Source organism: Camelus ferus, chromosome 2, assembly GCF_009834535.1.
Source record: "Camelus ferus isolate YT-003-E chromosome 2, BCGSAC_Cfer_1.0, whole genome shotgun sequence".
NCBI lineage: Eukaryota > Metazoa > Chordata > Mammalia > Artiodactyla > Camelidae > Camelus > Camelus ferus.
The window spans coordinates 40213347-40227634 of record NC_045697.1 but is presented as its reverse complement, the minus strand read 5'-3'; the positions used below and the strand labels follow the sequence as shown (position 1 = coordinate 40227634).

Below are 14288 nucleotides of genomic sequence, written 5' to 3'. Positions count from 1 at the left end.
AATGAAGGGAAGATTTCTTTGCCCCTGCTGTGGACCAGCTCAGCCTGGATTTCTCCTGTTCACATCATCCCTGCACTTTGGTAAATCGTGGCAGTAGTGGCTGGCGGTTAACGGGGACCCAAGCGTGATTTCAGGGTCGCGGAGGCAGTGACAGCTCCAGAAGCTCATTCCCCGAGGGCAGGTCAGCGACTCCCTCCCCGCCCGAGCCCTTCCACCCGAATGGAATGTGGGTGCCCGCCCCCGGACTCCGGCCACACTTGGAACGCGGGCCTGGGCGCAGCTCGCCGAGCGCGCGGGCCGCGGGGGCGGTTTCCTCGCGCCTACCCCTGCAGCGCGCGGCAGCGCTGGGCGAGGCCAGGCCACCGGGAGGCGGGCCGAGGGGGCGGGCGAGGGACGCGGGGCTGGGGGGAAGGTCGGGGGCGGGGAGCAGGAGGCGGCGGGCCCCGGGAAGAAAAGAACATGGCTCCTGCGGCGGGCAGCGCCGAGCGCGGCACCGGGCGAGGGCGCGCCGGTCGCCAGTGACCGCGATGGTGAACTCGAGCCGGGTGCAGCCGCAGCAGCCCGGGGACACGAAGCGGCCGCCAGCGCCCCGAGCCGCGGGCCCGGGCCGGCTGATGGCTGGCGGCGGGGCCGCGGGCGCCGGCCTCGCCGCTCCGGGCGGCCTCCGCGAGCACAGGGGCCTGGAGATCGAGATGGAGCGCATCCGGCAGGCGGCCGCGCGGGACCCCCCTGCCGGAGCCTCAGCCTCCCCGTCCCCTCCGCTCTCGTCGTGCTCGCGGCAAGCGTGGAGCCGCGACAACCCAGGCTTCGAGGCCGAGGAGGAGGAGGAGGAAGAGGAGGTGGAGGGAGAAGAAGGGGGAATGGTGGTGGAGATGGACGTGGAGTGGCGCCCGGGCAGCAGGAGGTCGGCCGCCTCCTCGGCCGTGAGCTCGGCGGGCGCCCGGGGCCGAGGGCTGGGGGGCTACCACGGCGCCGGCCATCCGAGCGGGCGGCGGCGCCGCCAAGAGGACCAGGGCCCGCCGAGCCCCAGCCCGGCGGGCGGCGGGGACCCGCTGCATCACCACCTCCCCCTGGACGGGCAGCCGCCCCGAGTGGCCTGGGCCGAGAGGCTGGTTCGCGGGCTGCGAGGTAAGAGCGTGACCCGTGGCAGCTGATGCATAAACCAGAACTGCGGGCAGCGCCGGAGCCATCGCCCGCTGAGGGCAGCTTTCCCGGGCTCCACCTCGCATCCCCTTTGCGTCTCCGCGTCCCTTGGAAGCGCCCTTCCTCACCTCTGCTAATTCTGCTCTATTTCCGGTACCCATTGCGGAATTCCACTGCGCCCTTGTTGGTGCAAATGTATTGAATACCCTCTATTTCTAAAAAAAAAGATATGTCATCTTATTTTTAACTTTGAAATTAGTGAAAGCCGTATTAGAGTGAAGGGGTACATCTGGAGATTTTTTTTCTTGTAGGATAAAAAGAGAATACTCTAATTACAACTGATGGTGGTTGCAGCTGCATAGTTGCTACTTCACTGAATAAAAACGAAAATTCTGTGCTGGTACCCATGGTCTTCCAATGGCCTGAATGCCCTATTGCCCTTATCCCGTTCTAAAGGGCAGTACAGTTTCCTAGTAGGAGTGTCATTGGGTACTCATTGCCGTTGTTTTGGTTGATGTGTGTGGTTGTTTGGGGGAGAGGGAGGTGTCCCGAACACCACGAATAGAATAAAGTAATGGCTAGGAAAACAGTTGTTTGGCCTTTTCTAATTCTAGGCATTTTTCTAAAACAGTTGCAAAGAGAATGTTATATTGTTTTAAAAACTTGGAAGTATGTTTTAAAATAACTAATTTAATGTTCTTTGAAATTGCAATGAAACAGTGATGTCATCAGATACCAGCTGTGTGTAAATGTGTCAGAGTTCAGTGCACCCAACTCTCTAAAAGGCAGGAAAGGAATTTGCAAATTTACCAGTGCCTGTTAAGAAGACACAGATTTTCCAAGAGCAGACAGAATCCTGTTTTTGCAAAGTTTTGTCAAAGGCATCCTTGGAAAAGAGTTGCATTTGCTCTTACCGTCCAAATTACTTTAATCTCCACTTTTAAGAATTTTCCATTCTCAGTTCTTTTGAAATTTTCCCTTCCCTTGTCTTCCTGTCAGTTTTGAAAATCTTGCACAAAAAACTATCCAGGTGTTTTTATAGCAATGTAATTAACACCAAGTCAGGCCTATATCCAAATCCCAGTTCTGTAACATGTTGGCTGTGTGACCTTGAGCAAACTGCTTAACCTCTCTGATCCCCAATTTTTTAAAATTGTATTTATAAAGAGATAATCATAATACTTAGTTCTTGACTTGTGAGAATTAAATGAGATGAGACATAAAATGAGTAGCAGGTCTCTGCCATGTTGTGAGTGCTTCATGAATATAAATTATATCATAGATTCTAAAAGAGTATATTTTGGTACACTTTTACACAAGTGCTTATGCTAGTTAATTTGGCTCAGAGCATGGTGGGGAACAAAAGATCCTCTGAATAACCAGTGTGAATAAATTAGTAAAAAAAGAAACTAATCTTTTAAAGCTCAAAACTATATTCAAATAAATGATATATTATTGTACATTGTTTTAATTGTGCTTTTTAAAATAGTCACTCAAGCAAGAAAGAAGTTTCTTTTAAGTTAATAAATAATAGTAAGTCGTGATCCGTTTAACTCAGTTTAAATATTTGATAACACATTTAATGTTCTTTGAATAAACTCAATAATGGAATATAATGAAATGAAATATATGAGTGTATAAATACATTTATTTCTTTTAAGGAAAAATTTCAGAAAATGTACAATGAATAAGCTAGTAGTAAAACTAGTCTGACCTTATCAATGGTCTAATTACTAGGAGAACTGATGCATGAAAATCTTTTTTATAGAAAATTTTAGAATACATTTCATTTTATGAAGAAATATAATTGATATTCTTGTCATTTAATAAATAAGCAACATTTGTTAAATAGCTAGCACGTACTGTGAAAATAGACTGTGCTAGGTGCTGCCAAAACAAAAACAAAAACAAAAACAAAACTAAAATAGCACATCATCATTTCCCTATGGACAGAAAACCCAGAAAGTAAAATGAATAATTGAGGATGAATTGTGATTTTTTTTCCCTCTTGGGATACCAATGATAAAAATCTTATATGCCTTATGTAAGTAGTGCCCAGGATCAGAAGAGAGAGTGACATGGAATTTCTAAAGGTGGGAGAGATTACTCAAGTTTGGAGTGGTCAAGAGCTTCCCTGGAGGTCTTCCAACCTTGTGACTGTATTTAACTCCCTCAAACCTCCTGGCCTCTGTTCCCCAATTACAAAACGGAAGAGTTGAGCCTACTCTTCAAGGTCCCTTCTAGCTTCAGCATACTCTGTTGTTGTGTAATGACATGAATCCAAGTTGGACAATAAATGATTATTTTTCTCCTTGGACACTAAATAGATCTATCTTCTTAGGAGAGTAAGATAACAAAGAAGAAATGTTTGAGGCCTGGTTATGGGAAGCATTGTGTCTAACCAGGGAATTAAGAATTTATCCCTTAGTATTAGGAAGCAGTTGAAAGTTCTCGAGCAGGAGCAGAATATACTGAAAGGGAATATGAGTCGGGCAGTGTGCTATGCAGAAGAGCTTGCAGAGGGAGACGAGGAGACAGGAGGACCAGGTAGGAGGCAGCCAGTGAAGGGGTGATGAAAGCGTGGACCACAGGCAGCAAAGGATGGCTGGAAGACTGAAAGACTGCTCCAAACTTAAAGGTATCCCCAACCCAACAATTTTGTTTACTTTTCTTTAACAAACTCTTTTTAGTGCAGAGGTAAAATTAGACACTCTACATGAGTTATCAAATTTTCTGAATTTCCAAAGTTAAATGTGTTTTATGGATGTATCAATTTGTTAAAGTCATTTTCTGTTTGTTATTTCAGACATATATGCTTGATTGTTTGTGTTTGTTTTCCTGGAGAAATCATAAACTGCTAGTTGTATTGGTCAGAGTGGGCTAAGCTGCTGTAAAAAATAGATACCTCCTTTCCCATTCACCATGTTGTATCATCACTGTCCGTGTCCAGAACTTTTTCATCATTTCAAATAGAAACTCTAACCATTGAATAATAACTCCCCATGTCCCCTCCACTCCCTCCCACAACCTCTATTCTGCTTGTGTTTCTATGAATTTTCCTATTCTAGGTACTTCACGTTAGTGGAATCACACATTATTTGTCCTTTCATGTCTGGCTTATTTCACTTAGCATAATATTTCCAAGGTTTATCTGTGTTGTAGCGTGTAGCCGAACTTCATTCCTTTTGATAACTGAATAGTATTCCATTGTATGTATATACCACATTTTGTTTATCCATTCATCAGTTGATGAACACTTGGGTTGTTTCTACCTTTTGGCTATTATGACTTTCGTTTTTTGTTTTGTTTTGTTTTTTTGAGGGGGGCAGGTAATTAGGTTTTTAAAAAAATTTTTTTTAATGAAGGTACTAGGGATTGAACCTAAGACCTCGTGCATGCTAAGCACACAGTACCCCTGAGCTATACCCTCCGCCATTGACTTTCCCTTTATTTTTAATCCAAACCTCACTCCATCATTTCTTCTTTTCCCTTTTTATTTGCACTACAATTTTGAACAAATGAGATTTTGTATTTTCATTGCTGTGGGGATTTTTTTGAGGGAGGGTTGCTGCTCTAGGGGGATATGATAAGGCTATGCTAGCAACAGAATTTGTGCAGTCAACAAACACTTATTGAGCATCTCCCTTATGGTAGCTACTAGGGATACAGAGATGACTAATACAAGATCCCAACTCCCAAGGAGCTCAGAGTTGATTTGGGGAATCAGAGGTGTAGGAGGTGTAATTGCAATGCCAGGTCCCAGGTATGGAAGGGACTCAAAGGAGAGAGGGCCAGCTTTACCAGGGTAGATTAGAGGAAGTGAAGCTTGAGTTATATTTTGAAGGATGGAGTGGGGTGGGACTTGAGGAGGGAAAAATAGCAGGAGTAAGACCAAGCAAGCCTGTAGCTCACTGGCACTTTTTCCTGTAGACAGAATCGGTGAGGGCTTCAAGCATGGAGTTGTTCTGATCACATGTCAATCTGATGATTCTAGCAAGAATGTAGAGAATGGGGTGAGGTGAGGTGGGTAGAGCTGGTTGCTGGGAGAATAAGTTAGGAGAAGGCTGACCAAGAGGGGGAGGGTGACGAAGGCTGCAAAGAAGGCATGTAAGCTGGAGTGGAAGAAAGCTGGATTAAAGAGAAAAACCACCAACACTGTGGACCGACTCCATGGGAAGGTTACTAAAAGGGCCTGTTCTAGGATGAAACTCGTATTTCTGGCTTGGTACCATTAACTCAAACAGGCAAGTAGGTTTCCAGAGAAAGAAAGGAAAAGAATCTCAGTTTGGGGCACGTGAGTGTGAGTTGTCTGTGGAATACGCTCGTGGAACTGACCATTAGCTGTAGGACATACTTGTCTGCCGTCCCGGAGAGGGCTGCCTAAGACTTCGAGATTCAAGAGTCAATGTCGTATATGAGGTAGCAGCTGACTGTTCTATGGGAAATGGACCAATAGTAGGAGGAAGTCACTCCCCTTTCTGAGGGTGTCCCTGAAACTCAAATACTAGGAAGGATTGTATTCTTCTTCCTAAACAATGCCCACATGTGTCTGAGCACAACAGGATTCTTCTGTGAAATGAATGCAGTGAGAATTTGGTCAGCCTATTCACAATGACTTCAAAGCCTGTATGGATTTGGGTCTCTACGCCGTTCTGAAATCAGGACCAACTAGGCTTCAGAAGTAGGACATTTCTCAAATTTGGACCTGTTTCTGAAGCTATAAATGGGCCTCTTCCAGCCACTCAGCATGCTGTATATATATATTATTTCAAACTCTCAGAGCAGCCCCACAAAGAAGCACTCTTACCCCATTTCCCAGTGGGGAAGCGGAGGCTTACGGCGTTGGTAAAGTCTCCCAGCTCCTAAGTGCCTGAGCCTTTATCTGAACACAGCTCTGACTCCAGATCCCCACGCTGCACTTTGTCATGATCAGTGAGTCAGAGGGGGTCAGTGTGTTTCCGGTGGGACAGGGTGAATATGAGGCAAAACTTCCACACTGAATCTTTTCTACTATGTAACCCAGATGTTGACAGATGAGATGATATGATTGCTGGGATTAGTTTCAAAATAACTGGGGAGGTATAACACAGGGAACTATGTTCAATATCTTGTAGTAACTTCTGGTGAAAAAGAATATGAAAACAAATACATATATGTTCATGTATGACTGAATCATTATGCTGCACACCAGAAATTGACACCTTGTAAACTGACTATACTTCAGTTAAAAAACATATACAAATGCAAAAAATTGGGGAGGAATGGGTGAGGGTTTCAATAAATCAGTTGGTGTTGAGTTGATAATTGTCGAAGCTAGGTGAGCAATACATGGGAGTTCATTATATCATTCTCTCTTTCTGATATTTCTTATATATTGCAAAATAAAAAGGTTTTGGAAGCATTTGGATAAAATAGTTGCAACATGGCATTTTTTCTAAGTCAGTTACTTATGTTTGAGACATCTTTGGTGTCTTGGGTTACCCATCTGAGGGTTCCCCTGTATTCATATGAATAACACTGTTGAGGTGATGTGGTCTGAATTTAGGCTCTGGCATTAGCTAAGCACCCTCTTATACAGGAAGGAAGTTGGATATTGTCTGGTGTCCCCCATATCACAGTCTCCTAACAGATGGACACGTCCTGTACTGGATGTGAGTGCCTGGAGTGCTGGGAAGGGACCCCCTCCTCAGCTGAGACAGTTGAGAGAAAAGATAACAGTTCCTTTTGAAGAAAGCTGTCATTTTGGACATGAACTCTGCCCTTAAGCATTCTTATTCTATCATCCCTGCTAAACGTGGGAAGGAGTTGGGTATAGAATAGGTATTTCTTCCATTTGTGGATGCAGCTGTTTCTCACCCATCAGAATGTGAAGGGGTCCCTGTGTCCTCCATCCACGTCTAGTGAAGAAACTGGATGACATTTTTAAAGCAATAAATGTTTGAGGAGGTAGCTAGAGCAATTTAGAAAAAGTAAATGTATAGAAGTATATAAAATATGAATAAGAGGACTTGTTTCTTTTTATTTGAAATGTTTCATTCAAGGGCTAGTGTTAAATTGCCATAGACCGTCGCAAATTTAGCTTGAATAAAATTTGACACGAGTTTGCTTTTTCTATTTATAGGTCAAGCAAATAATATTTATAAATATTAAGAACCATGATTATTCCTTAGTGCATAATTGTTTATAAACCATGAGAAAGAGTGAAATCACTGACCAAGTGAGGCAAGGCAGTAGTCCCTCCTGATAGTAGAAAGATGAGCAATTTCCACTTCTGTGTATATTTTAGGCCTGGCCTCCAAAAGAAAGATACCCAGAGAAATGGTGTGGTTGTGTCCAGGGCTACTGAGCCTAATATTTGGCTGCCTCTCTGTTATTCTGAGTTGTAATTTTCCATGTCATCTAAATTTGTAATAATTCTTTAATATGATAGAGTTTCAGTGAACAAACATTCTGCTTGCTGCATTTCTTCGGAGTGAGTAATTCCCTGACAACTACCAGATCTTGGCAGGAGCAAACCTGGTCATAAGTTAAGCTCCACTTTCAGCGTGGAGAAGCCTAGGATGCGTAACACAGTGTCTTTGAGTGCGGATGCTGGGGAGAAAAAAGAAAACGAAACGAAATACCCCAATTTAGGAGAACTAATGTATTATTATAAGACTCAGAAAGTACGTAAACACTGGTGATGAAGTCATTTCTTCCAAGGGAAAGACCATGTACCATTTTCCCCCTGTTCTCTGTGTGGCTTGATTGTGGCCTAAGTGAAGTTTCCGTGATCGAAGAGGTTAAAGTCTGAGGCAGTTTGCCATTAACAGCCGACCGACCCAATCTCACTGAAAGGATTGAGAGGTTTGTCTTTTTTGGAAAACGTTAAGGCTCTTCCAAGTAACCAGCAATGCGACTTGACCACACCGTCACTGGTGGGGGCTTGGACGGCCACCGTGTCTGTCTGCCGGCCGCGTCCAAAACTGCGGGAACTCTGTCCGGCCAGCTCACCGAGGGTTATGTCATCTTCGCTCAGCCAGCCCAGCACTTTTTCCATCTGCAAAAATACGGAACACGGTTGCTGATTTTACTCTTTCCCCAAAGAGAGAGAGAAGTTGGCTGAGTTGTTGCTTTTAATTTAAAAGACACATGTTAATTGGCACTTTAAAAATCTCTTTAGTGTAGTCAGGCAGCATTGAATTTCTTAAAGGGCAAAAATGGGTACAGAGTAGATTTTACACTCGTGTGTTAGAAGCTTGATAGATGTTTCCATAATGAAATGGTGCTCCAACCAGGACTTCTTTTCATCAAGGGTGACCTAAAAGGTATCATTTGCAATGTAGTTACATCATGTACCAACAAGGATAATTGATTTAGTAATAACGGTAATTCCTCCCACATAGGGAAGAGCACAAGTACTTAACCTGCTCCTGTGGGCTGCCCAGGTTTCCTCTCCTCTTTCTACATTTTTACTAAGGTATTTTCTAATGAGATTGGGAGTTTACACAATGATCAGATCGTTGCCTTGGGACAAGAGAGGCTCATGTATTCCCAAATTAAAAATATTCCTGCTAAAACAATTTCTCAGTTGCATTCAGAGCTTGCTAAGAACAAACAAACAAACCAACAAACAAACAGGAGAATTTCCCTTAAAGATATACTATTTTTAAATGTATTTTCTCTTTGCCATTCATGAGATTTTTCTAAACAAAATGACCTCTTTAATTATTACTTTCAAGGTCTCTGGGGAACAAGACTCATGGAGGAAAGCAGCACTAACCGAGAGAAATACCTTAAAAGTGTCCTACGAGAACTGGCCACGTACCTCCTTTTTCTCATCGTCTTGTGCGTCTGTAAGTAGAACGTCTCCCTCCACTAGAGGAAAAGTTTTGAAAATTTCTCGCTTGTCTAAATCATGATTCAAAGGAATTGTAGATGTACCAGGAGGGGTAATTCAGAAGTTCTCTTCTCTGATATCAATTCTAATTTAGAACTTGGTAAAGCTCTCTTCTCTCCTCTGGTGAACACTGACCAAAATTCAGCATTGTCTGATTGGCCAGTTCGTTGTTGGCTGTGACCATCTGCCCTGTGAGGAGCATGGGGCAACCTGCCAGACCCCAAGAAACCAAGTGAAAGGGTTTTGTATGAGGTTTCTTAACAATACTTACACGGTCACAGTTATCACATCAGTTGATGTAAAGTCTGCACAAGAAGTATTTCCAGTAAAATGGCTTACAAAGTTAACTCTTAGAAAATACAGCTAATGGCACCTGACACTGCTTTTATGGCTGTATATATTGAAAAGCCCCCTCTTTTTGAATTTGGATGTGTTGTGCGATGCCTTCATTCTAATTCATCATTTCTTCCAAATCTTCAATAACTTTGGATTTTCGCTGTACAGGAAACTTAACTACAGAGTCATCTCTTTCTTTTTTCTTTCTTCTTTCACTACGTCCCTGTGTCCTCTGGGAGGGGGGGAAGCCTTAGACAGAAACAAATCTTAGAAACCATTTGCCTCAAAGTCCAGAAAGTCATAGGCAATGCGTTTTTCCCTCGAATCAAAGGGTGTTAGATGATGGAGTTCTGTTGTGTCCAAAGCCCCTTAAGAGAGCAGACAGGAAGCAGATTTATGGCCACCAGGACCCCTAACATATTCCTCGGGGAAAGGAGTTTGTTGTTAACAGCCTTCACTTAGAAACGCTTGCATATTAGCACCAACCTTGGGAAGAGTCCACTTCTTTGAAAATGGAGGGCATCATGATTTAACCAATACTTTAATAATGCCATTCTTATTATGTTAAAATTGACCACCATGAATTTAATTGACTTAAGTGCTAAATGCTTCCTTTTAAAAAATGGTTTTTTATTTACTAGATTTATAAAAAGAACAAGGAGATGTGAAAGATGAAGGAAACATTTAAGTTTTGGTATTTATAATTTTAAGAAATTGAATATTGATGTATTTAATATCCCCACACTGACTTTTACTAATACAAGTAAGCTCTTAGTGAACTTTAACCGGGCATGACTTCTTTTCACATTTTCTGAGACTTTGCCTAACCAAGTGGGAACTTTAAAAAAAAAAAAGTTACTTAAGCTAAAAAGTATATATATGTGAGCAACATCCATTTTCTTATTTTTTCCCCTAATTTCCTGTTATTTGTTTAGAAAGGAATCTCATTACTTTAAAAAACATGTTATCTAAGAAATACTGAAAAGCTGGAAATGATCTATTCAGTATGTTAAAAGTTATAAAGAAAGAGATGTGACGTTTTTAACTTTTATGTTTTAAGATGTTAGAGCTTACAATAAATACTGAAGTCAGGTTTGCTCCCAGAATAGAAGTGGTGCTTAAATATTAAACTGCAGTGGCCTGAAATATTAACAGGCAGATTAGAATCATTATTAAGTTTTTTAAGCATGACACATACATTCATACATACATTTTATGCAAAATATAAGTACTCCTATAAGAAGTCTAGAATTCCAGTGTTCTCGAAAGCTGCCTGAACCAGAATCACAAAGAGAATTTTTTTTTTATAATCGCAGTTTGCCCAGATCTACTAAATCAAAGGCTTCCAGACGTGACCAGAGAAGTGAGTTTTCAGGTGCACTGACAAGGTTTGGGAACTAAGCCAGATAAATAAACTGAATAGCTAGAATTTTAGGAAACAAGCTTAAGTGATATAACTAATTCATGTTTTCTTATTTATTTTAGAATTTTTATGCTCTTTGTTCTTTTTCACACATCATGGTTTTTTTCTAACATCAACTACACTTTCTGCATAGGCCAAGTTTTATTTTCAGAATGTTGTAAAATCTCTGAGTAAGAATCTTGGTAGTGATTGATCAAACCTCCACTTTATGCTAAAATCCCCCCTTCAACATTCTTCCCAAATAGTCAGTCATCCTGCCTCTGCTTGAGCAGGAGTTCCAGATTAAGGGACTGACTCTTTTGAAATAGTTCATTTTACTTTTCTATGGCTGTGTTAGAAAGTTCTTCCTTGAGGGGAGGGTATACCTCAGTGGTAGAGTATGTGCTTAACATGCACGAGGTCCTGGGTTCAATCCCCAGTACCTTCACTAAAAAATAAATAAATAAATAAATAAATAAATAAATAAATACATACATACATACATACATACATACATACATATGTATAAATGAATCACTATGCTGTACACCAGAAATTAATGCAACATTGTACATTGATTATATGTCAATAAATAAATAAACCTGATTACCCACTCAAAAAAGAATTTTTAAAAATTGAAAAAAAAAAAAGAAAGTTCTTATATGAAGCCAAAGTCTGCCCTCATCTACCTTCCCCTCTTGGTTCGACTCTCCAAGCCCACCTAATACCAAGTACCTTTTCCATGTCTCTCCTCCACTTTCGCCCATCAGAAGCTTAGTGACAGACATTCAGTCTCCCCTACGTCTTCTCTAGGTTAAACCTTTCCATTTCCCTTAACTGTTGCTCGTGTGATGGGAGACACATGAGTAACCCACATGATTGAAACTACAGGTTCTGTTTATCAGAGGTCCTCTGAAAGCCCAGTAGGAGCCTTGCCTTAACAGAGGGGCGAAGTGGGGCCATGAACGTCCTCATTCAGATCCTGCACTGAGGTCCATGCATCCTGCCATCGCCTGGCTCTTCATGTACATGATTCCTGAGTCTCTTTCACCAAAATCTATAAGCCACCGTGTCCCCCAGCTAGTCTTTGAGTACTTTTTTCCTGGAACACAGAGGAGACCTTCCCTTTCAGCTCTGTTAAATTTCAACTCATGAGGATCTGCTCATCATTCCAGTCTGTTGAAACCACCTTGCATCTAGATTCATCCATCTCATATATCAGCTTTCCTTCCCAGCTTTATAGCATCAGCAGAGTTGATATCATCCAAGTCCTTATCCTGGTAAATTAATAAATCAGAAAAGTTTGGTCCAACATCAGCCCATTAGTCAAAGCTCTTTGGGTGGAGTGCACTGAATTATATTATCATCTAGCTCAGACTGTTCATGAAATAGGATAAGAAAGATTTTTGCAAGTGCCTGTCTGAATAACTCCACTGTTCCTCTGATGTAGCAGCTAATCTATCAGCTGTTGACCAAATTAAAAAGGAAGTGAAGATAAGCAAGCATGATTTACTCCTAGCAAAGCCTTACTGGCTCCTAGTGATTGAGTCCTTTCCCTATTGTTCAAAACCATCTTTTTAACTACCAGTTTTAAATCTTACCAGCAATATCAATATCAAATGACTGATAATATCAAACTTATAACTGTAGGTAAGTGAGATAACTGTGCCTTGCATGTTGGAAACTCTTTATATGAAGTAGATGGGGTTCTGGAAGGCAGCCTGACATGGTAGGAAAAGTACAGTTTTTTTTTAGCCTCACAGAGATCTGGGTTCAAATCCCAGCTCCACCACTTACACACTAGGTAAGCTTGAGTGACTTATTTAACCTTTCTGACCCTTTGTTTTCTCATCTGTAGAATACTTATTTTGAAAGATTCTGTGGAGATTAGGAATAATATGTGAAAAGATCCTAGGATGTTCTCTGTCATATAATAGTAATAAGAGCAAAATTTGTCCCGAAGATTGTTGACAGTGGCTGAATTCTTTCATCAGTAGGTTCTAAGACCTGTAGGTCCGATTATTTGGACAGTCATTTGGAGCAGCTGTGTGCCCATCTGGAGCTTATTTCCCATCTTGTCAGTGTTGGTGCTCATCCCTCTGTCTTCAGAATCAGTCTGCTTAACCATGAGGACAGGAATGCCATGGAAACTAAATAATCCCGCTTTCCTGGTGATTAGCATTTATTCTTACTTGAAACTTAAGGTTGCTATGAATTTATCATCAAAGTACTTATATATGAGTTACTGTTATAAATAGTAATGATATTTCTTTGTGTGAATTAGATGCTGAAGTTAAGGAAAGGAATAAATAGTACTATAGAAGGTCTTTGAAAAAGGCCAAGGAAAGTCTTTGGTGAGTCTATGATAAAAATACACTTGCAACTTCTTGTTTCCTACTCTCTCTATTAATTTTATGCAGTTGTTCAAATCTCCTATATTTAAACATAATAATAGAAATCACACAAAAAAAGTTGAGTCAACATCATAGAAGTGTTATATTTCTATATGTCAAAGAAATGGACAAAATTAAAAGGCAGAAGACACCTGTAAAGAATAGTTATAAGAAATATAACAAAGGATTAAGATTTTAACACATCTATAACCCACAAGTCACTGAGTAAAACGCTAAGACTTTAGTAAATATTTTACAGGGTAGAAAATATAACGTATTTCACACAGTAGAAAATATTATCGATTAGTGTAGGAAAGTCTTTAACCTCAAACTCACTGGTATCCAAAGAAATAATGAAAGTAGAGAAATAAACAACATAATCATAATACAGCATGATATGTCCTAGGACAGGAAGAGCCTTTTTAAGAAGAAGTCTATGAATCTCCATTTTTTTTATTTCTGGAAAAAGGAGACTGCCTGGTATTCTAAAAAGGAAACATGGATAGTATCAAATCAACACATTATATACCTTAAACTTACACCATGTTGTATGTCAATTATCTGTCAATTAAAAAAGAAACGAGTATTTTATTTTACTTGTAAAAATCTCTCAAGGATGATAGCATAGAGATAGTTTTCTTAATTTGTAAGAGAATCCTTGCAGATTAATTGTTGATAACCAGGTCAGTGAAGTCGAAGTGAGTAGGTTAATCATCACACTAGAGGAAGCTGAATCAGTTTCTGGCGACAAACGTTCCATCTTCCCACATAGCTTCCCACACCCAACACGTGCAGTCTTCAGTTCGCAGGCTGCAGTCCGTGGGAAGTAACTACTGAAGACCGACGACGGCTGGAAAGCACTTTGTCCTCTTTGATGAACTGAACAAAAGCTACAGTAACAAGAAATGTGTGTTCATAGATAAATACTACTTTTAACGTGGCCTTTCCTCCAAGTGATAGCTTTCTTTTCTTTATTTCTTTGTGGTAACTTAGTAAATATTGCATCTCCTTTTCTCTTGTTTTAAGAAAAAAAGAAATACTACTTCATAGAGGTGTTCACAAAAGCAGTTACGTTGACAGCCTCTTTCCCTCAAAGATTTCTGTCACAACTTGTCACTTACAGTTTCCTTTGAAT

General features: G+C 41.1%; 1 protein-coding gene and 1 non-coding gene across 3 annotated transcripts in view; both read left to right on the top strand.

Annotated features, from left to right (window-relative positions):
* Positions 1-415: 415 nt before the first annotated feature.
* PKD2 (polycystin 2, transient receptor potential cation channel) overlaps positions 416-14288 on the top strand; it is a 50467-nt gene continuing 36594 nt past the window's right edge. For both annotated transcript variants that reach the window (XM_032498322.1, XM_014551297.2), the window contains exons 1-2: positions 416-1128; positions 8865-8978. In XM_032498322.1, the coding sequence (XP_032354213.1) occupies positions 528-1128; positions 8865-8978 (715 nt within the window). In that variant the 5' untranslated portion in view covers positions 416-527. The remainder of the gene's footprint in view (positions 1129-8864; positions 8979-14288) is intronic.
* On the top strand, positions 11137-11208 carry TRNAV-AAC. Its single transcript has one exon. It is a non-coding gene; the product is annotated as a tRNA-Val (tRNA).